The sequence below is a fragment of the Triplophysa rosa genome, linkage group LG15 (genome assembly GCF_024868665.1).
Source record: "Triplophysa rosa linkage group LG15, Trosa_1v2, whole genome shotgun sequence".
Classification (NCBI taxonomy): domain Eukaryota; kingdom Metazoa; phylum Chordata; class Actinopteri; order Cypriniformes; family Nemacheilidae; genus Triplophysa; species Triplophysa rosa.
In genome coordinates this window covers 21,822,143-21,846,481 of record NC_079904.1, presented here as the reverse complement: position 1 = coordinate 21,846,481, position 24,339 = coordinate 21,822,143, and the positions used below count along the sequence as shown (strand labels likewise).

The window sequence follows — 24,339 nt, the reverse complement described above, 5'->3', positions numbered from 1 at the left end:
ACAAATTATAAACTAATTATAAAAGCAGGGCGAGTCTTTTAGGACAGGTTCTTCTTTAAGGTTCCTCTGTAATGTTTGGGTTTGCTCTGTAGCTTGTTTAACCAACAGGAAGTTTGACATTTGATGAGTGATGTTTTTTGAGAAGGTTAGACTGTAGTGCATGCTAGAGTCTGGTTTTAGCCTTTTTTATTTATTATAGGGATGCACAATATATTATGGGCCATATCGGTATCGGCTGATAAATGGTCATTTTTACTGTTATCAGTATTGAATATTTAATATAAAAAATAAAGAATATTTAACTAGTGTAAAGTAGGCTCGGAACATAAAAAAATGTAAGGTTCCTTGTTTTCTGAAATGTTTAAAGTAAAAGTAGTTACACTTTTGACGTTTGTTTTAGGCAAATTTATATTAATATTTAGATACTGTATATCGGCCAATATATCGGTTATCGGCTTCCAACATTAAATAATTGTCAGTTATCACTAACGGCCAAAATTGACATATCATCTCATTTTTATATTTTACAATTGATATAAAATGCATAACTTTTAATAAAAAAAGTACAATTGAAGTCCCATTTTTATAGTGACAGCCAATGTGCACAGTATAACAGGTGTTATTTTTTTCAGGCGTGAGAAAATAAATAGAGCTAATCGATTATGAATTCAGGAACATACTACAAAGTCACGACAAAGGAGTTTACTCATAAACCAAATGTATTATTTAAAAAAATATTAATATTTAATTTTACAGGCTTAAAAAAAACCCTCTTGCTGCACTGTTTTACTTTGTAACTATATCTACACAAAACAAGGCATTTATGCACAATTCTAAGCCATTTTGTTGCATAAATAGTGTAAGTAGTGTGTTCACATTAAAAATTCCTAAATAGAAGTGCACAATTACATCGAATGTACAATGTACAAATTGATATTTATTGATGTTATCCAACAGATGTCATTTGCCCTTATCTGGGAAACTGTTTGTTAGTATAAAACTGCTAAGTATCCCATTTGGGTTGATACTACCCTTCTAAAATTCACACACTAGATGGTAGAATGTATAGTGTGTAGTGTATAGTGTGTCATTCAGGACACAACTTCAGTCTCTAAACCACAGTCCTCAAATAGATTTAAGAACTTTACGTTGACACTGCTGAACACAATTTCTGTTTTTGTCACACATTGTGAGGTGGTCCGTTTCAATTTTGCGGTATATTTCAAGTCTTCCAATTCATATTTGTACTGGTGCATATAGTGATTGGTTACTACAAAATAACCGCTTGTTGCGTTTGTTGTTAATTGATGTCAAACCTGGCATGAGGCGTTCTCACACAGCATGAGGATAAGTCATCAGAACTTTCATTTTTTGGTGGACTGTCGCTTTAAATGTGACACAGTCCTGCTCTGTGAAGATGCAAATTATTTTGAGGAATTCCCAGTTACTGTCCATTTCCTAACATAGTAATCCAATCCTGAGGCCCTCGTAATGCTCTTAGTGTTTGCAGGGAGTCGGGGGATGATGGGTATACACGAGATCGAGCTGCAGTCTCTCGTGCTGTCATGATGGCTTTTCCGCAGGGGTTTGATGCATGAGGTAACGTTGTTTGAAAGCCTCAGACGGCCGCTGGTATCGTGCCGGCAGACCTATTTTTAAATGGTTCTGACACAATGGCCCAGTGAACTCTGGCAAGGACAGAGTGAAGAACAGCATAATGAATGGCTGCTTTGCCCTGTGTGTGTGTGTGTGTGCGTGTGTGTGTGTGTGTGTGTGTGTGTGTGTGTGCGTGTGTTTGGATAATTATGTAAGTGCCACAGACTGTGAAAAATGACAACAGGTCAATGGGGCTTAGAAACCACAATGTGACCCAGAACATAGTCTAACTAAACAAATTGAATAGATTTATTAAACGGATTTTATAGTTTACGTTCGGTAGGTATTGATCCACACTTATGACAACCTGAATAGTTGTAAATTTATTAAAATGTGCAAACATTTGGGGAAATCAAGCTAAACTGTCAAAATCACCCCAGAGTGATGCATGGTCATGTTTTAGTCCGTAAGGTTTTATCCACATTTGAAGAAATGATGTAAGGATATGTTTTAGGATATCCATTAAGCTGTTTTAGTTAGCCTGCTAGTTCATATTCAGTATGCATCTGGCTTCTCTGCTGTGCCTTTGAAGCCCTGGTGCTGATGGTGGCGTTTCCGTGGCAACACGTCGACCAGCGGCCTACAAACGTGCACTGATGTCATATCAGGTTATTCCTCCCATGGAATTTATGGGAAATGGATCAACGCGACATCAGGAGGACGAGCTATAATGTATGTTGTGAAATGAGGAACGTTCTGGAGGTGCGTCAAACGCCGGAGCAAATTTGTTTTTCGGTCTTCTCCACCTGGTCGTGCTCCTAATTGCAGAATCCCCATAAAATCTGACGTGATTTTTAAACGGATTTGGCTCATTGTCTTTTATTTACGAAAGCGCAGTGTAATCCACTTAACTGGCACCAAAGCAGCGTGAGTTTTGCACGGCGTAATCCACTCTCATGCTTCCCGACTACAGAGTCTTTGAACGATGTGAGTGAGGTACGATAGCAAGATGTGGCCTTCGACAGGGTTGCGTTTGCCCTTGGAGGTGTGAAGCTTCCAGCGTGTCATGCGAAGTCGAATCGGTTAAGATCATAAACAGTCTTAAACTGTGTACTGACAGACGTTTAGAATCATCTCTGGTGTAGGTTCATTTTTCCTTATAAATACGGATTTCCGTATTTTTTGACCTCGCTGGGATCACCCGCGTAAATGGCATAAATTCGATTTATTTTAATTCGTGGCGGGATTGGGGGTTGGTTTGTTTGGGGATGTGCGCGTGGTAATCATACAGCTGGCCACCAGGATCCTTTCTACGCTCTACGCTTGTTATAAATGCAGAGCGACCGCTTCATTCAGAAGAACATCATTTTGGGAGTTATCTTTATGTTTTCAGAGAGTCCAAACAGACTAATAGAAGCCAAACACAGCTGTTTTGGTACTCAAAAATGTGTGGTGTCATTTTTAATTAAGCGGGGAATTGAACAGCGTTTTGTGACGTATACAGAAAATCCCGAGTCTGGAAGTTGAGACGTCTAGATGATATGATTTAACATTAAAACATTATCTATATACAGAGACTAAAATAGGCCATTCCGTGATTTGATGGCTTGAAACTATATAAATGGCCGATCTAGTCACTGTAATATAAACGCGTTTGAAGTCTTTACTGAAAGCATACATTTAAATGAACTAAAACCGCAACATGCAACGTTTGCAAAAACCGCTGTATGAATGACGTAGATGCGCCATCTAGTGGCTGTGTATGGAAGTCTCTTGAGGCCACAGTATTCTTTACTTTTTGTGTTCAATTATTGTTTAATGAAGTATTGCTTTACAATTAAATTAAAAGTAGGCCTCATGTAAACTACTCAAGGGGTGCAATTTGTAAACGACATCTTATTTTACATTAGCATAAGATATTTGCACAAACCATCAACCTATTTCATTAAATATTGTTTAGGTGACTGTTAAACTAATAAACATTTGAACTGATACTTCCAAAATTGGCAGTCAGAATTGGGTAATTCTAATGGATCGTTTTTGTGTTGCTAAGTGAAAAATATCTATTTTTGGCAAACAGTTGTGTGTTTTTAATCATGTAACATTTAATTACTAACATTAAAGGCGGGGTAACCGATTTCCGAATTACACTTTAGACAACTGAGTCGGGCCGAGTACCAAAACAACCTTGTAGCCAATCAGCAGTAAGGTGCATAGTGCACAGGACGGACATTAGCCGAGCCGAGTGCTGACGAAAGCGAAAGATGGGGGTAGGGGTGTGTTTGTTTTGGTGATTTGAACATCAACATCTACATAAAAATACTCAACAAATTTCCTTTTGATGCATTAAAAACAAGGTATGACATGTTTAAAAGCATAATTGTTTTTACTGAGTTTAACACAAAATTGAGCATTCTTTACAAAAAAGGCCTTAAAATTCTCATTAATATAACCATTTAAACGGTCAATCCCATATCATGTTTGGCTAAATAAAAGCGAAGCCATGATGCTTAAGCTTTTTTTGCTTAAGTTTTTATTCATCAGACATAATAAGACATTACACTGCGTTCCAAATTATTATGCAAATTGGATTTAAGTGTCGTAAACATTTAATTTTATATTGTTCAATTAAACTTATGGATGGTATTGTGTCTCAGTGCTCTTTGGATCACTGAAATCAATCTCAGACACCTGTGATAAGTAGTTTGCCAGGTGAGCCCAATTAAAGGAAAACTACTTAAGAAGGACGTTCCACATTATTAAGCAGGCCACAGGTTTCAAGCAATATGGGAAAGAAAAAGGATCTGTCTGCTGCCGAAAAGCGTCAAATAGTGCAATGTCTTGGACAAGGTATGAAAACATTAGATATTTCACGAAAACTTAAGCGAGATCATCGTACTGTGAAGACATTTGTGGCTGATTCAGAGCACAGAAGGGTTCGTGCAGATAAAGGCAGAATGAGGAAGGTTTCTTCCAGACAAATTCATCGGATTAAGAGAGCAGCTGCAAAAATGCCATTGCAAAGCAGCAAACAGGTATTTGAAGCTGCTGGTGCCTCGGGAGTCCCGAAAACCTCAAGGTGTAGGATCCTCCAGATGCTTGCAGTTGTGCATAAACCTACTATTCGGCCACCCCTAACCAATGCTCACAAGCAGAAACGGTTGCAGTGGGCCCACACATACATGAAGACTAATTTTCAAACAGTCTTGTTTACTGATGAGTGCCGTGCAACCCTGGATGGTCCAGATGGATGGAGTAGTGGATGGTTGGTGGATGGCCACCATGTCCCAACAAGGCTGCGACGTCAGCAAGGAGGTGGCGGAGTCATGTTTTGGGCTGGAATCATGGGGAGACAGCTGGTGGGCCCCTTTAGGGTCCCTGAAGGTGTGAAAATGAACTCTGCAAGGTATGTAGAGTTTCTGACTGAGCACTTTCTTCCATGGTACAAAAAGAAGAACCATGCCTTCCGTAGCAAAATCATCTTCATGCATGACAATGCACCATCTCATGCTGCAAAGAATACCTCTGTGTCATTGGCTGCTATGGGCATAAAAGGAGAGAAACTCATGGTGTGGCCACCATCCTCCCCTGACCTCAACCCTATTGAGAACCTTTGGAGCATCCTCAAGCGAAAGATCTATGATGGTGGGAGGCAGTTAGCATCAAAACAGCAGCTCTGGGAGGCTATTCTGACATCCTGCAAAGAAATTCAATCAGAAACTATCCAAAAACTCACAAGTTCAATGGATGCAAGAATTGTGAAGGTGATATCAAAGAAGGGGTCCTATGTTAACATGTAACTTGCCCTGTTAGGATGTTTTTGATTGAAATAGCTTTTGATTTCAGTAAATATGACCTCCTAATGCTGCAAATTCAACAAATGACCATTTTCAGTTTTTTACAACCTATGAAATGTTTTCAAACTCTGTTGTGCATAATAATTTGGAACAGTGCATTTTGAGTTTTTCATTTTTTAAATAAATACTGTTGTCAGTGGGAGGTTTGTTCAATAAAATTCCAAATGTACCCTAACTGTTGATTACTTGAAAATTATACTGACTGTCATTTGCATCGACAAATTAGGAAAACCAGAGAAAGATATCATTTGCATAATAATTTGGAACCCAGTGTAATGAAGTATATTTAAATAGAAAAATTTAACTTTTTTTAAATGTGGAAAACTACCTGTTTGAAAAAAAAAGTTACGTACATAGTGTGACATGGGCCAGATTTACTAAACAGGGCAAAATAGCACAAGAGCACAATTTCAAAAAAGCGTCGATGGAAATTAAATTAAATTACACATTAAAAACATGCAGTGCGTCATTCCCATAATGACCAACGCAATAGCGCTCCCTCGCTATTTTGCCCTGTTTAGTAAACCTTTGTTTCATTTCAGCATCTTAAAAATGGCCACCCTTTGACTAGAATTTACAAAACTGTTCTCTTAACATATTATCATTCAGCTTTTTTTGGTCCCAAAAAATATATATTCCAAATATTCCAAATTTTTACTGTATTTGAAATTGGTCTGTCTGTTTACATCAATAAGCGACATATCGATTGCTAAATAAGATCAAAATATTAATAGTTCTCTCTTATAGACATTGTTTTGCTTTAGAAGACAATATTATCCCAATGAATTCATTTGGATTACTTTTATGATGAATGCATGTGATTTTTGAAGCTACGCCATCTAGACTCCTATAAGCATTTTCATATAAAATTGTCTGTTTAGTTGAGGAGTAAAGGGAAGTTGTATACATCTGAGATGGCATCAGGGTGAGTAGATTCAAATGATGAAGTTGAAGATTTGGTGTAATTTAACTAGTAAAACATTTAGCTGCAGTAGCAATTTCAGAGTCGGGGTTCAGGGGACACAGAAAAATGATCAAGTGTGTGCTGAATACGTGGAATAATGTGCTTTAGTTTTTGTTTCTTATCATTTGCTTTACGGTCACTCTTTTCCGTCTGCTTTTCAAGGTGTCTTTCTCGGCTCTATTTGGCGGTCCTGTGCCAGCAGCTTTGTCATCCCTGATGTGCGTGATAATGGATTCTTTGAGACGAGGTTGAAATGTTCCATACATTAAAGTCATGATGACACAGTTTTCCACCTCCAGAGACTTCATTAGAAAGTGCGTCAGAGAGAGAAAGAGCTTCAATCTGAGTTTAATTAGAGAACAATGCTTTTGAAGGGGTGAATCATTGTCACAGTTTTTCTTCATTTTTGTCCTTGCTAGGCAGTCGATTTGGAGGGACAGGACAACTTGACCACATCTCTCCGTTTGCATGATGAGTAGTGCTAAGATGAATTGTATTTATGAGAGAGGGAATAAGCATGTAAGTCCTCACCTCACAGCTGGCGTGTTCGAGAAAAGCCTCAGTGTTGTTTATCTGCGTATCAAAGCTACTGTCACCTGCGGTTTGCTCAGCGCTCACCTCTGTGAAGGGTAAAACGCTGTTACTCTGGTAACGTTTGTGTTGCTGTTATCGTAAATGGGTTCGTCTCGGCAGCGCAGCCCGAATGTGCACACACACTTTATTCATGTCTCCCTCTGTGTCATATTTCTCTCTGAACAAATATTGCTTTGGTGTTCTGCTTCATTTTTTAAAACTTCTCTCTGTGCCTTGGGTATCACCGGCCGGCGGGAATTGCTGTACAGTTTATCCCCTTTTTACCTGATTCTTTCAAAGTCTTTGTCTTCGCCTGCGTTCGAAACATCAATGCGGTGCGGTTGGGGAAAACATTAGGATGTGCGGCGTGTACAAGCCCAAGCGAGATTGATGGCCCGCGTTTCTCTCGCGCTGGGTTCGCCTGGAGCCTTTTCATCATCTCCCATTAAAGAGAATTTGAAATGCTTTTCCTGGCCTCTATTTATTTAATCAAGCACTTCCTTTAAGAGAAGAATCAAATAAACATGCGCTGGACCTTGCAGATGTAATTGGCTGCACTTTGGTCTCTCCTAGTCAATTATTCTGTTTTTGGGGGGCTTTTGATTGGTGGAAGAAGGTTTTTGGGAAAGCTTTTAGGGATTATAGCTGCTCCTTTTCTTTAGCTCGTAGAATTGGGGGTTCACATGCAAACACGTGTCCTCTTTTTTTGCATCACAACAGGTGTCCTGCATGTTTTTTTTTTAAGTCCCCATGAGATGGAAAAGTATTGTAGATTCTAGTACCGATACTAAATTTCTTAACCGATACCGATAATTCCGAGCGATATCTGCCGATATCGATTCTGAACATTAAATTAGTATGTATTGCTTAACTTTCTGAATGTTATTAATTTATATACGACCATTAATATTGAACATCAAACTGGTGATATTTTTTTAACGTTTTCTGTATACTGATCATCGGTTGTTTTTAAACTATCGGCCGATATCCGATTGTGAAACATTACTTTTATCGGCCGATACCGATTATTGGTCGAAATATTGGTTCATCTCTAGATTTTAGTGTATGTTAGCTTTAAGATTATCTGCTGTGTTTCAAAACAATGACACAAACATTTGTATGTAGACGATAAAAGCTAACAAAACTTAAAAGTCGTTGTTGGTTGTGCCGACATTTTTTTTTACTATTTCCCATGTGGCGAATGGCACATGGTAAAAAATGTTTACTGTGTCCGTCACAATATTGATATTGATTGCAAAAGATTACATTTTAATAACATTTGCGTACTATCAGATATAATACATATAAGTCGTGAAAGGTCTAAAAGGCTGTTTTTTTGGACAATTTTTGAGGAATCTGTTGAATACAACAACAGCTGCTATCATGAGATGTTTAAAAGGTAAACCTGTGTCCTATTAGAAAGAGATGTTCTTGTTGTTCTTATTGACCTGTTGTGTTTGCGGTTGTGCCTTTGTGTAATTGATTCCTGTGGAATCTGTGGTAAATGCATTATATTTAAAAACAGTTGGTGGTAGTTTTAATGATTGTGGGTGTTTGTGGATTCGGTTGTCCAGCTGTTTTCATCAGCCAGTTGCCATGCTGTTGTCCACCTCCAGCTGTAGCACGAAACATGTTTGTTTGTGTTGTTTATAGCTTAAGTATGCATGATGGAGTCGTGCTTCTCAAAGCGGGTGTTAAACAGCACTGTTCCATACACATTTAATGCTTGAAGGATTCTTATGTATTTCCACAAAAGGTCTTGACTTACATACCATTAAAATCTTACATTTAACACACATCGAGCCTTCAACCTTAATGCTTGGTTCAAATCCAAAAAGGCAGCAGGTTGATGATATGTTTGCCTGTTCTTGAATCACTCTTTTCATCATGGCCTTTTTCCTTTTGGTCCTGAGTTTTTGAATTACACAGTCTAGCCGGCCAATGTTTATGTGAGAGCGAGGTAGAATTTAGAGCAGTTAATGAGGAAAAGCCGGGGAGGCGGATGAGAGCTCAGCGCGGCCTTCAGGAGCTGAATATTCAGCACCATTAATAAGAGGCAGACAGGGCACGACTAAATCTGGGTTGGAATTTAAAAGGAGAGAGAGATTTGGAGAGGAAGAGTTGTTCCGAAACAGAACGAGCTGGCTTGCTGTCTACCTTTTAAGCCAGAATCATAATTGAAATGTAACCTCATAAGTGGCCGATTTGAAATGCTCTACATAAGCAGCAACTTTGTATGTCATGCAAATGTAGTGCACAGGGGACAAATGGTTTATAAATGTTTACGAGTGCCCTGTTGAAAAACAGCATTAAACCAGCCTGATTTAGCCGGGCCGTGCTGGTTTTCAGGTGGTCTAGACCTCCAACACCATCAAACTAGTTGAAACCAAACTAAAGGAGGATCAGCAAACTACCTCAAACTAGATTTTTTACTGTGCCTTCTTCACAAAATGTGAGGCTACCTTAAATTTTTTAGGAGGCAGTTCATTAGATTTGTGAAGGGATGATTCACAGGCTCTTACGCCGCTTCCCTGATCTCTGCTGGGGTTTATCATTTTCGCTTAAACAAGCAGCTCTCTCTTTGTCCTCACTTGTTTTACCCCCTCTCGTTTTCCTCCCGTTGTCTCTCCTTCACTCATTTTCGCTCTATTTCTGCCCGTCCCATCCTCTCGTCACACTCTAGCTGGAAGGGGGAGGATGGTGTCTCTCCCACAAGAGCTCAGCTGCAGCGAGACAGACACGGCCGACTCGCTCTCGCCGCCGTTCCGCAGCGCTCTAATTTACTGTGAACTTGAAAGAAGCGTTGTTTATCCCCGAGCCCTGCAGGCTGATCTGTATCCTGTCAATGCGCCCTTCTCCCCCACCATTCCGACGTTCCATTCCACTCCATCTTGCCGTGCTCCTTTGATTCCACTCCCTCTCTCTGAGCGCCGTGACTTGTTCTCCATAATTAGAACGAGCACGTAGGAGATGGAAAATGAGGGAGGGGAGAGCGGGGCCGTGCTGATGAAGCAGACGAGAGAGGCGCGCGATTGGCCGAGCCGTTGGCAGGGGACGCGTGGGGGGATGGGAGTCCGCCACGCGATTGGCTGGAACTGCTCTTTGGGGAGGAAGTGAAGGATGGATCGAGGCCTAGAGCGCCAGTGTGTGTGCGTCTTGCTCTCGTTTTCTCTCCGAAGCCTCTGCAGGGATCCAGGCCGCTCTCATCAACAGCTCATCAAATCAAGCGCAGCCTTGGCGCTGTCTGCCGCATCTAACTCGCTCTGCAGACGCATGCATTAGTCACTGCTTGCATGAGAGACGAAGGAAGCTCTTTTACATATCGCCCAAATCTTTTATCTGTCCTTTCATTCCCCTTCGCTCGCGCCTTTCCAAATAAATAACGAGCCTACCCCGGCTTGTCAATAAGGAAAGATAATCTCGGAGCTGTTTCGCGCCTTCGGGCAGCCTCGTCGCCCATATTAAGAACACTAATTGGTTCAGTGGATCCAATTCTTTTTTTAATTTGGGTTGTAGGCTTCAAACAGTGCTGTTTTGTTAATTGATGATGTCTGAAGGGATTCGTGATCCGAGGTAGACGGATAGATTGTTGGCACTCTGTCAAAGCGAACACCATTGAAGTTAAAGTGGAGACGGAAGAGTGCTTCAGCTTTGACCTTCTTTCAGATTGTCTGGGGAGATATAAAACCGACTGTGAAGGGCCATCGTTCCTCGTACGGTTCGGAACTCCAAACCCTAAGCACTTTCTCGCTCGAAGCCCAGTGGATCATATGCCGAAACCTTGACAAGAAGGTCGTTCGGCCGCTGAGATGCTGGAGCTTAGTCTTGCTGTAGCTTTACTCTGTGGACCTCTTGGCTTTTTGACAGGGAATGAAAGATTACTGCTTTTAACAAAGATCGGATTCGAGGGTTACAGAAGGGAAGCTCTTGAATGTTAGTCCCTCATTCCCCCTCTTTTAAGCTCGTAGTGGTAAATTCTCAGAGCAGCCGAGCTTGAATTTGCGATGCACTTGAGGTGAAGTGTGCTCGCCGCCTTTTTCTGTTTAGTCTTCCATCCGTTTACTTCTGTGTTGCTACGGGATAAATAAATGTACCCTCTGTGGCCAGAACAAAGCATTTTATTTTCTGAACGTTAAAATCTGGGAAATAAAATGTCTATGGGGAATATGGTAACAACTGAAAGAAGGCTTGGTAACACTGTGGTAACAGGGCACGGTAAAGGTCAGGATGTGCACAGAGAATTTGGTTCATGTAGGGGAGGGCTCAGGCCCGACTCAGGAGACCTCTTCTGTGGCGGTTCAGCTTTAATAGTGTCCTGATGGACTGGAGGTATGGTGGGCAAACATCTTGACCTGGCAGCGGGACTCGTTCTTTGGTTGCTGTAGTGTGGGACCGGTGTATTGTTCTGGACCTGCAAGACATCGGTCTCTCAAGGAGAGGCATGAAAATTCTCTCTTCATTTTCTAGCCTTCTTGTCATTTCAAACCTTTATGACTTTATTTCTTCTGCAGAGCACAAAAGAAGATAATTTATGACATTTATGACATTGGACATTTGCTGAGATATCTGAGGAAATAATGTTTTTATCCATGATTCAAACTTTTTGTAAGTCAGTCAATGGTCATTATACATCTTCAAGGTAAACCGCATTTTGAAAAGATTCACCATTTCTGATTTGACTGAAGAATGGTTGATGTTCACATCTGGATGTAGTTCATCAGCACTGTCTCCCCTCGCTAGACTCCCAGCAATCGTTATCAGACACCAAACGACACCTCCAGCTGACTCAATGTCACCTCCAAGTGTGAAGGGTGGGTTCCATCAGAGACAGTTTTTCTGATCTGAAAGCAGATACGATGTAAATTGCCTCTAAAAACAAAAACATAGTTCCAGCTCATCAAAATCTATTTTGTTTGATGATATTTTTAACTATATTTTATATCATTTATAAAAAAAATTAACATATATTTATTCCACATACCTTGCAGGGTTTTTTCAAATGCCACTGAGGAAACCAAACAGAACAGCAAAACTAGTGACTTTTTGGGGGGGTTTTGTTGGGTTACATTTAGAGATGCATCGATATATCGGCCAATAATCAATAACGGTCGATCAAAATTTTTTAAAGTTGTTTCGCTTAAATTTTTACTGTTTCTTTATGAAGTTTAACATGCTGAATACGGAAATCACATACATTTTTTATACATTTATACATGTCAGTATTATTACTTGTACGCACAAATTACAAGGTACTGGCATAACACTGAGCTCAAAACTCATAACAGTTACTATTAATTAGGGATGTAACGATTCACCGTGAGCCGGTTGAAAATCGGTTATAATCAGTGACAATTCAAATCGGTTGAGGTGTGAACTGAATCGCAATACATTTTTTGAACAGCAGGGGCCGCTATTTTCACTACAAATCTAAACGAGGACATGCTGATATTTCTTAACTGCAAAAAAATCCAAGAAAAGCTCAGACAGTATTAGTTTGTTTATATTAAAGAGACTTTTTCTATTATTAATTTGTTATAAAATGCAGTTTAGTTTTGTTATTTGAAATAAAACATTTAATTATACGAAGAAACGTGAAGCATTTAAGAAATAATGCAAGGGAAGTTGTTCATTTCTAATTTGTTTCAACTCATTTTGTAAAAATAAATCGTGAGTAAATCGTGAATAAATCGCATCGTAAGATCAGAATCGTGACTCGCATCGCATCGTGAGCTGAGTGAATCGTTACATCCCTACTATTAATAAGTCGTCCAAAACTGCAGAAGTGAACATTTGATCGTTTTTGTCTTTTTTGACCAAAACTGTCCTCACAAACGAAGTTCCAGACATAATCACCCATCATCTCTTCATCCCACATTTCGTCGCTACAAATTTTTGTGGAATTTTCTGACAGTGACAATTGGAAAATAGTTTTTAAAATATGTGAAAAGTTGTACAGTTTTTGTTTATTTGCAATATACTGATATATCGCAATTAAAGGGACCCTCCATTGAAAAATGAAAATTCTGTCATAGATTACTCACCCTTAATTCGTTCGTCAACCCTAGGACCTCTGTTTATCGTCAAAACGCAAATTAAAATAGTTTTGCATAGGTCCTGGAGCTTTCTGACTCCTCCATAGACTGCAACGTAACCTAACTTCAAAGCGCTGAAAGTGAGTAAAGACATTGTTGAAAGTCCATGTAACTCCAGTGGTTCAGCTTTAATTATATTAAGCGACGAGGATACGTTTTGTGCTCGTCAGCACCACGCGCATGCGTCGTGCAATGTTGACCCCGGATGCTATCGTGAACGCACGTTGGAAACTAGCGCGGAAGTCAGGAATATAGTTTAATACAGACGGTATTTTTTTGTTTGTTTGCGCACAAAACGTATCCTCGTCGAAACAAAAATGTGTTACACTGTGTAATCGGTTATCGGTCGATAGTTTAAAAACAGTCGATGATCAGGGCCGATGTGTCCTGTCAATCAAAAGAGGACAGGAAAATGCAATGAATTTGTGCTATATAGAAAATGTTAAGAAACATCACCAGTTTTATGTTCAATATTAGTAGTCTTTATATGAATTAATAACATTCAGAAAGTTAAGAAATATTAATTTAATCTTCAGAATCTGTATGATCGGCTATCGGTAGAGAAATGTAGCATTGGTGCATCTCTACTTATACTAGTGTTCAAATGTTTCTATAAAGCTGCTTTAAAGTAATTGTTAAAAGCTTTTTGTGTCAAAAAAAGAAAGAAATTAAATCAGATATTTTACTTTAAAAGACATGACCATAGCGTAACCTTTTTTTTGCCCTTGGCCTTCTGAATGAGATTCATTGGTCTGATCAGTATTGACAAATTCAGACTTGTTGGTTCCGTAACACATCCTAAGAGGATAAATAACGGTGAGCGTATTGAAAGCCCATATCTTTTACCACAGAGCTTGGGTTTCTTGGTTGAAGGCCTGCGTGCGACGTTCTGGGTGAGAAAGGATGGCTGGGATGGCTTTGACAGGGCACCTGCTGAGCGAGTCTGATCCTCCAGAGCTGAAGAACTGACATCAGCCACAACAGAAAGCCACTGTCACACTTCACTGTTTAATGGGCTGTGAATGAGAGCTGCACTCGGTGATGTGTGTACGTGTGCCGGTGGTAGAAATTTTGCATGCTCGAACAGACAGCGCTTTGATGCTACCGCTGACAAGACAAGATGTGATGAGGTGACGGGAGAAAGACCTGACATCCTCTCCCTCATACACTTCTGTTGTACACACACACACGCGCGTCACAGCGTTTCTCATTATCACATTGTGTGTATAAAGTAATCTTTTGTTCTCCGTCCCTCGTTTTATCTTTGTGTCTTTAAAGGGGGGCGGTTTCATTCATTTTTCCATCTACACACACAATCTCTTGCAGTAAAGCTGTAATGATCTGATCGTCTGTACTTTCCTATGGATCTCCTTCGTAGTTTTAAAATGATGTAATAAATAGAGATGTGAGTTGAAATCTGTTTTGGGTTCAAAAGAACAAAAAAAGCTTTTTGTGTGAATAGTCCTTTCAAAAGCATGACGTTTTTTCTGACCTTGTTATTTCCCCAATCTTTGTGGTTGAAGTCTTAGTGTTAGTAACTGGATCTACCTGTTCACCTTTTTATACCAGACGTATGAAAAGCCCAGCTGTGCCCACAGTGGTTTTTAGTATGAAGACTTATTATGGTTGCCTTCTCCTGTCAGAAGAATGTCATTTTTCCCAGGTCTCCGCCGCGGTTGCCTAATCCACCTCCACTCCTGGCTCTGGCACGCTCTCGGCGTCTGGGGAGTGCTCTCGTCAAACCCAATATGTCACTCTCTCCTCAGATTGTCAGGCATCACAAACAGTGGAAGAGAATTCCTCCATCAGGGCATTGTGTGCGTGTCACGTGTGCTCGTATCGCTTTACAGCCCTCACGCTCGCGGTTACGCACCTATCTGTCGGTCCTTCGTGTGATTGGCTGGCCCAAATGGCATCGGTTTGTTGGGCATTCTCGCATTGTCAGGCAGAAGATTCTCATTTTATTCCTAATGAATTTGTCCTCCAGCTTTTGCAGTCGACTATAATGAAACAAGCTCTTTTCTGATGTAGATCTGTGGTTGGATAGTGTTTTCTACAATTATCATTATCAACATTATCCATAAAAAAAAAGAACAATGTTGTTGGTCAGGCACTTTGTCCAATCTGTAAATTGTCAAATGATAAATCGCAATTAATCACATTCAGAATAAAAGTTTGTTTACATAATATACAGTATGTCTTTGTACTGTGCGTATTAATTTTGTATTTATAAACACATACATGTATACATATTCAGGAAATATTCACACATATTTATTTATATTTACCAATCATTTTTATATATAAATGTTTATTCATTTTTATATTTTTCTTAAATATATGCATGTGTGTGTATGTTTTTATAAATACAAAATGAATATGCACAGTTCACAGACATATACTATTATGTAAACACAAACATTTATTCTGAAAGCCATTAATCGTTTGACAGCCCTATTAAAATTATTGATTGATTAATCGATTCGATTAATCGATTAATACCATAAAGCACAGACTGAAGCCTCCAAATATCAAGTCAATAGCAGCGGCTGCAGCGACGGTACATGATATACACAGTCGTTCAAAAGTTTAGGGGTCATTTGACTGAATTTTTTCATGTAGTTGTATTAAGTTCGATAGTCAATAAGCTTTTTCGAGTAAATTACTAACGATCGGTTCAACTCGAATAATTCTAATTAATCTTTACAGTAAATTAATTTTTTTGGTTTGAAATAGCATGGTTTCATAGCAAACCAAAAAAAATTACTGTAAAGATTAATAGCCCAACAAAAAAAATCAGTCATCATTTATTTACCCTCTTGTTGCTCAAAACCTGTATATGACCCCTTCCCCCTTTTCTGGGGGAAACAAAAGAGGATATTTTGAGAAATGTCCCGGTTGTTTTGTATCCAACAGAAGTCAATGGGCACCACTGAAAGAAAGTCATTCAGGTTTGAAATGAAATGAGGGTGAGTAAATAATGACAGAATTTTCATTTTTAGGTTAACTATCCCTTTTCAAGATCAGTAAGAACTCTTGTTCCAAGGTTAATACTTCCACATACATTTTAACAATTCATTTATTAAAGTGATTCGGTTCACATCTGAGTTTTACCAAAGCAGGCTTTATGGAAATCTTGCGTTCATTCCTGTGAAATATTCTGTGAAGCTTGTCGGCGTGAGCAGCATTAACCATGTTAAGGCAAAGCTAACATTTTTTCTAACACAACTCCGTCGTTTTGCTTCAGAAGACATTTATGAACCCACTGGAGTCACTTTTATGATGGATGTAGGTGCTGTTTGGAGCTGCAAAAATTGAGGACTATCCGGTGGCATTCAAAGACGAGGAGAGCTGCCATGTTTTTTTAAATAATCAAGCGAAAGACTCGTACACCTGGGATAGCATTAAGGCTAATAAATGTTCGTCTAACCATTCTTTTAAAAAAGGATTTATCGCCATTATTCTTGTTACTATGGTTCGCTTTGACATTTAGCTTCGACGAAGGACATAAATCCAGGTGTTGACCTTGGTCCGAGCGCTTAAAGACTGCAGAGTTTTTATAAAGCATTGCCACGCCTGGCTCCCCAGTTAAACTCCCATAATTCCTCTGTGTTTTAATTGGCTCGTACAGGGGCTGTCATGTGGAATGATGAAGGATGAGCATTGGGTGGGCCGCATTACTCAGTCCCACCAATCAGAAGAGAGAGACGCTGCATTCATTTATTTTTCTTGGGTTTCTGTCTTCGCTCCTCTGGAAAGAGAGGAAGCTTGAGTGACCAATGAGCCTGAATAATTGTTCATCAATTAAAGAAGCCGGAGACTTAACGAATATTTCTAATTATGGGCATAAATCAAGCAAGCTGAAGTCGAGGCTAATTTCTGCAAGGTTGAAGTGGATTGACGTGTACGGGTGGGTGTTTTTGAAGCTTGTGCTGGTATGAATGCAGTATGAGGCAAACGTTAAAAGATGGGGCTTAACTATAAGAATATTTCTGATAGCCTGGGCTCTGGTGGCTTTTTTTGACTGTACGTTTTACAAAAATGGAAGATTTTGAAGATATAACCCTAAAAACAAATGTCTGTAAATAGCTGGAATAACTAAATATGATGTTTCTGCTAAGATAGAAGATACCGGCTCTATTTTATGCCATCTTAACCCAACGTGATGACATTAGGCCAAACCTCTTTCGGGTTATGTGGAAAAAACGTGCACGATACCATTAACAAGCTGTCTAGCGCAACTGGAAACGCAGAGACTTTCCTGTGGAGACTTTTCCTTCACGACGCTCTGTCATCGAGGATAACATGCGGAATTGTGCAAAGCCCAACATATGTTCCTCTTCATCCACAACTAGGTCATCGTGATTAAGTCTGCAACGTGAAGTTAGCCCCTTCCAAAGACCAAGTGAGTTTCCATCACGATAATTCATTTAAGACCATGAAGCGCTCTGGCGGAGCTCGGGCAGATGTGCCGTGGAGTTTGAGGACTTGTAGGAAAGTTTTGTTCCATAGTCTTTCAGCACTCTTGAGATTGTTGTGCTACATGGCAAAAGAAATCAGTCGTATATTTGTCTTATTTTGGCTCGGCTCTCTGTAGTACCAGAAGATTGCTGGTGCCGTTGATGTTGTGCATTCCGTTTTCCCTCAGTTTGCATTCTGATACCACAGGGATTAAACATTAGTGCTCGTTGAGACCCGACAACCGCCGGCTTGCCTGGAGCTCATAAAACAACCACATAAACCAAAGTTCCTTTTCTGAAATCCGGGCCAGAAGCTGTTATCGCCTCAGCATTTAGGAAAATAATGTGAGCCGTGCTGTTCCTTGCGACGTGCAGTCAAATCTTATCAAATACTAGTTAATGCTTTTTAAACACCTACTTCTGTACTATTTATATAGCTGTGTTCCGGTTGGCTCTTTTGATGTTCCCAAATCTCAGTCTTGACAAACTCCTCTCCTGTTTATTTTTCAGGATCTGTCTGGCTCTATCGATGACCTCCCCACAGGAACAGAGGCCGGTCTCAGCTCGGCCGTCAGCGCTTCGGGTTCCACCAGTAGCCAGGGCGAGCAAAGTAACCCCGCCCAGTCACCTTTTTCACCCCACGCCTCTCCTAGAGTCCCCAGCATGCGCAGCGGGCCTTCGCCCTCACCGGTCGGCTCACCCGTTGGTTCCAGCCAATCACGTTCTGGGCCCATATCACCTGCCAGCGGGCCAGGTAAGAAACTGACCTGAGTTTCTGTGTAAATATTTTTGGATTTTGCTGCGATAAATCTTGCTAATTTTTGATTGCTGTACAAAGTTAAATGTAACCTTTAAGATTACTTTTTTGTTGTCATTCAATAGTAGAGAATTTTCATTCTGTATAAAATCAGATGACACAGAATCTTAATTTTCCGTTTTAGACCCATTGATTTTGGCTAATTTAATTTTCCATTTATATTTTTAATTGCAATTAATCGATTCCAAAATAAATGTTTTTGTTTATTTCATGTATGTGTGTGTGTGTATTGTGTATATTTATATGTATGTTTACAGTAAATGCACACACATACTGTATGTTATAACAAGTATTTACATACATACAGTAGATATACACACACACATATATATATTTAAATATTATTTATATTATGTATACATGTACACGTATTTCTTAAATATATACATTTGTTTGTGTATTTATATACAGTAGACATATAAATATACACGCCACACACACTCATATATTATATAAACAAATTTTGAAATGATTAATTGCGATTAATCGTTTTGACAGCACTAATTTATGTAGTTATATTTTAAATATATTATAAAATAATATACATTATAGATTTCTATATATTTCAATAGTCTGGGAATAGGCAATTTAGGAACATACTTGTAGAATTTTCCACATGAAATTGTTCTGGTTATGCTGGAGGGTAGAAAAAACCTGCATTTGAGCTCCGGGCAGCAGTGGGTCAGCGACAAGATTCAAGCTGACTCTGAAAAAGCCACCCAGTCATTAAAATAGTTTTGAAAGTCTGTTAGCAGTTTGGAGTCACTTTGACACAATTACTTTCCTGCTGTGAGCTGCATTGTTAGCGGGGCTTCTTTGATAGCCCGGCAGCAGAGGGCTTTGTGTAGCCAAAGCTGCTGTTTTTCCCTTCCGTTCTGGTTGTCACTAACAAGGTCCACAGGATAGCGTTTACCCCGCTGCACACAAAACTGCCTCATGCCTACTGGGAGAACCGACAGCCATTAGCCGCATGCAGGACTGACCCTGACATATGATCTCGGTGCCATTACCAGACAGTGAATATCCTGCACACACAGGTTGCTCCTGGGAGAGAGGACATTTGCCTTAAACACCTCCCATGAGACTTGCGGTTCGATATTCTGCCCTCTGGGCTAATTTGTCTGACATTTATCGTGAAAAGTAGCTGTGGGACGAGACCCCTAACTGTATTTGCGGTTTTGTGTACGAGATTGAGTTTGCACTGGAAATATAGTTATTTAGAGATGACGCATAGATGACGTATTTTTGTATGCAAACCCCGGAATCGAGTTAGCATTTTAGCACTTCCGGTTCCATCTCCCTAAAGTCTATGGGTTTTTTGAATGGTTTTTGGTGAAATGCCTAAAATAAGGTCTGTGGTTAACAAAACTAAATATTTTCACGTTTTAATCTATGACATTACCCGCGGGTTATGAGACGACCCGCGCATCACGTTGATATCGAGGGTTGATATTGTTTATAGCCTCATGTTAGATTTTTACTTCTGGCAATTGTATTTAGGCTTCAAAAGTAACAAATGTTGTATTAATCTTGATAGACAAAACTTGTAAACATCATTGACCTTTGTCAATTCAAAAGTCTATGAGAAAATTTGGCCTTTGGTCAAGAGAACCAGTGTGGCGCTAACTTCCGGGTTGGCCTTCGAAAATACGTCATCTTTGCGGTACTCTATATGGCCGCTGTGACGTGGGAGACGGGACCATAGCCGTGAGGGAACGACACGAGGCCGGTGGTGCGAGTGATAATGAGTGTCAGCTGTGCGTTACACCGGTCTCGCATCTCTCACGGAGGAGCTCCGGAAGCATAAGCGGAGGAGTGACAGGAAAGTACGACGAGAGAGGACCAGGCCTAGACATTGGTTAAGTTTTAGTTATGTTTGTGTAGCCACCTCACGGTCGACTGCCGGCCCTTTCGTTTTGTTGTTTGTTTATTTGATTAAAAGTTTGTTTCATGTTCGCCGTTTCCGGCCTCCTTCCTTCCTTTTATACGAATATTATTACAGCCGCGTTAGCGAAGAAAGTCGTGCCTTCTAGTAAAAAGAGCCAATCGACAAAGCCTGATTATTCTCAGGGGCGGGACTTCACACAGAGGCTCATGAGGCACTTGCCAACCTGTGCGTATGCGCGGTAGCTGAAGCGACCTAAAAAAGGTGTTTTTTAGCTCAATTGAACACTAAAAAAAGGTGCTATATAGCACTAAAAGTGGTTCTTGGCTTGTAATCATAGGGGAACCACTTTAGGTGCTATATAGAACTATATCTTGGTGCTTCAGTGGTTCTTCAGAGATTCTTCAACGGTTCTTTGGGATGACAGAGGTGCTATATAGCACCGCTTCCTTATAAAGAACCGGTTAAGCCCCTGTATGGTTCTTCAGCGGTTCTATGTAGCGCCTTAGTCATCCCAGAGAACCCCTGAAGAACCTTTGAGGAACCACTGAAGAACCAAGATATGGTTCTATGTGTCACTTAAAGTGGTTCTCCATGATTACAAGCCAAGAATCACTTTTAGTGCTATATAGCACCTTTATTTTGTTAGAGTGACGCTTAGGACACAAAACCTATGGTACAGTTTTTGTCAGGTTTAATTGTTGGTGGAAAATATGCCATTCAGTTTTTGCCAGCGATTTTCGAAATATCTGATTGAGCTCCCCATTGAGCTAGGTAGGACTGCCCGGAGATGTTACAAAACATGGCTGCCGAGTGGCTTGACTTCCGTAAACAGACTTTTATATTATTCGTGTAGGCTACATGTACAAGTTAAAAACTGTTCCTGAAATTTCGCTTTTATCCAAAGCGACTTACATTGCATTGTATTATACATTTGTTTCTGACTATTTGCAATCCCCTGGGATCGAACCCATGACCTTGGCATTGCTAGTGCCATGCTCTAAGCACTGAGCCACAGGAAAGCTAATAAAATACTTAATTGCTGTTTTTATTCAAGACTATATCAGGCGGTCATCTGCACATTGGCCCTCTTATAGCAGCATGAAAAGCGATGCTGAATCAGAATAAAGCCCAATCTGAATAAATTACACAGTGAAACAATACTAGATCTCTCCCATTATACTCAACAAAGCTGTCGCTGGCTGCAAGTTTACGCAGTTTGAGGTGACCGTCTGAGCCCTGCAGTTTGGCAGAAGCTCACCGGTCGTCTGCGCAGAGGTTTATGCAAACGCTCCCATTATAATCAACAAAGCTGTCTGAACTGCACAATAAATCTCTTTTATACCGTGCTTGTATGTCTGCTTGATTATAATTGGAACGTTCTGATTTTTCTGTGCTGCTCGGTGGATAATGGGTGTTGCACTGCTAGCAGCAAGACATCTATGGTAAAGAATCTAAAATAACCACTGAGATTTTGTTTTTAAGTGAGGACTGGTTGGCCCTGCCCTCTGATTGGCCACTGCGTTTATGTAAACGGCGAGAGTGTCTGATTGGTCACGAAGCTCACTGCGACAAGGCATTTTTAATGCAGAGATAGTAAATGTTGTGATTTACACTTCATGATCTCCCAGATTGCACAGATACGTCTGTTAAAGATCTGGAAAACATCTGCTGTGTAAAGACATCTGATAAACGTCTTAGAAAAAGCTGTATTACATACATTCTAAATCATAAACATCTTACAGACATCTTCCAAATGTCTATATGACATCTGACAGGAGATGTCCTAGAGACGTATTACCGATAAGCAAACAATAAAAAAATACGTCTTAAATGCAGACTTTAAATAGACGTCTCCCAGATGTATTTGTGCTATCAGGGATGTTATCGTGCCAGCTGTAATCATAAGCTTGTGTACTCACGCAGCTCTGGTTTACACAAACATGTTTGTTTTTCAGGTACACAGATGGCCCCTCAGACCCCAGGGAATGTTCCAGATGTAGGCTCCAGCCACAGTCAGTCGCCCATGTCTCAAGACAGAGGTGAGCCCATTTACCATAGTCCCACACTGGCCGGAGTGTTTGACTGGGCTCATATATTAATGAATGTTATGGATTCATTTTCCTTTCATTGATGACTGCCACATGACGCTGCAGAACTTTTTTTCATGAGCTGTGCTGACGCTGCCATTTTCTGAGTATAGAGCGATGTGGGATGTTGATGGTTTGAAGCTGTGAGCATAACCTACAAAAACATTATTAGTTATTACTGTGTGTGTTGTCACAATAGTGGCTTCAAGTCTCTTAAGGACATTTAACTGGATATCTATGAATATAAATATAATTTATACGAATATAATTCTTAAAAGCTAAGAGGTTTTATAAATGTATTTGGTTGTTTTACATGTGACGCATATCGTGTGAGAAGCCATCATTTTGACTGTGTACTTGCCAATGATGAATGTAATGTTGATATAAGTTTACCAATGTTTAGCCTTCTTTTTTTGGAAAACATTTATTTTAGGTCAAAGCAACTTAACATTGGAGAAGGTCACAAATATTATGATGTATTTGTAATACACAAATAAGTATTATAATACTAATAATTGTAACAGTATTCCAAGTAAGGAAGAAGGAGGCGGGAACCTGCGAACGTTAAATTAACTTTTAATAACTTAAAGGACCAACAAAACGAAAGTTTTCCCTCACGGTCGACCGCCGGCCACACAAACATAATAAAACGTAACATCAAATCCAGGCCTGGTTCTCTCTCGTCCTTCACTGCTGTCGCTCCTCCTTTTATGCTTCCGGAGCTCCTCCGGCCCTCGTCCCGCTCTGCTTGTCACAATAATATTATAATGCTAGCTAATGTGAGAATGGGAGTTGCAAGGTGCTTGTTACACAAATAAAGTTCATTTGAATAACAGAATAAAGAACTTAATAGGAAATTTTCAAGAATTGCACTTTCAACAATCGTACATGCTTACAAACTTCCTATAATTTATCTTCAGAACCGTTTGGTGAATCCAGCCCCAGACTTTATGCGGTTTATTCAAAGGTTTGGCTGTGTGAGACTATCAGAGATTTATCTCTTGTTCCTGCTGTTTTGTGCTTTAGGATTTGCACCTAACATGCAGCGCAACACACCTGGTCCTCAGTACGGATCCCAGCAGCCTGGACCCTCGATGTCCCCACATTCCTGTCCTACGGGCCCTATGCATCACAGTGTGGGCTCCTATCAGATGGCCCCTTCATACGGTCCCCAGAGCAGCCAGTATGGCCCTTCAGGTAACTTCACTTATGTCAGTTAGCTTTTCTGCTTGCGAGACCACTTACAGTATATACCACTTCAACAACACTACACAAATGTACAAAATACAGCCAACAGAACATTTATAACCAAACAAAATGTTAAACGAATAGCTTTAATTATATATGTAAGATTAAAAAACGAATCCGGAAGTGCTTCTGGAACAGTGTTTACATCTTGCAAAGTGGTCTATACGAGGATTTGTGGCCTTCTTTCATCCTGATACTTGCCCACTTACACATTGTGAATATAGGATGTAAAATAGACCTATAATGGCTTTGGGACAGAAACCCATCGGTGGAATGGCCCTTAAATATGATTAGCAGATAATTGGCATGAGCTGATAAAACAAAGTGGCTGTGGTGCACATCGAAATAAACTAAGAGTCTATCAAATAAATATTGTCATGTCGCAAAAGCGCTTTCAGAGTTAAAATCAATTACAATGGAAGCAATTTACTTTAATGCTTGTATATGCCAGCTTTGCATTTCATTTAGTGGAATGAAAACATCTTGCATTTTTGTTCCACTAAAGAAAAAAAGTTTGGAACAACATGATTGTAATTTCTGAGGGAACTTTTCTTAGAAGCATCCCGTTTTTTTCCGCTGTGTGTGTGCGTGTGAAAAGAGCCCATTAACCGGCCTTGGCAGTAATTCATCATAAATGTTGTGGCATACTGGTGAAATAAATGAATGGCTGTTAAGCGTGCTTTTATAATGTTGTGGCCTCCGCTGGTGGCTGATTGATAGTCCCTGTTGCCTTGTATTCACTCACATGACTGACAGC

At 39.9% G+C, this 24,339-nt stretch overlaps 1 protein-coding gene across 7 annotated transcripts in view; it reads left to right on the top strand.

The window, feature by feature from the left end:
* arid1b (AT rich interactive domain 1B (SWI1-like)) overlaps window positions 1-24,339 on the top strand; it is an 82,827-nt gene that overhangs the window by 31,401 nt on the left and 27,087 nt on the right. For all 7 annotated transcript variants that reach the window (XM_057353406.1, XM_057353403.1, XM_057353404.1 and 4 more), the window contains exons 5-7: window positions 18,053-18,296; window positions 22,203-22,286; window positions 23,361-23,531. In XM_057353406.1, coding sequence (XP_057209389.1) covers window positions 18,053-18,296; window positions 22,203-22,286; window positions 23,361-23,531 — 499 coding nt within the window. The remainder of the gene's footprint in view (window positions 1-18,052; window positions 18,297-22,202; window positions 22,287-23,360; window positions 23,532-24,339) is intronic.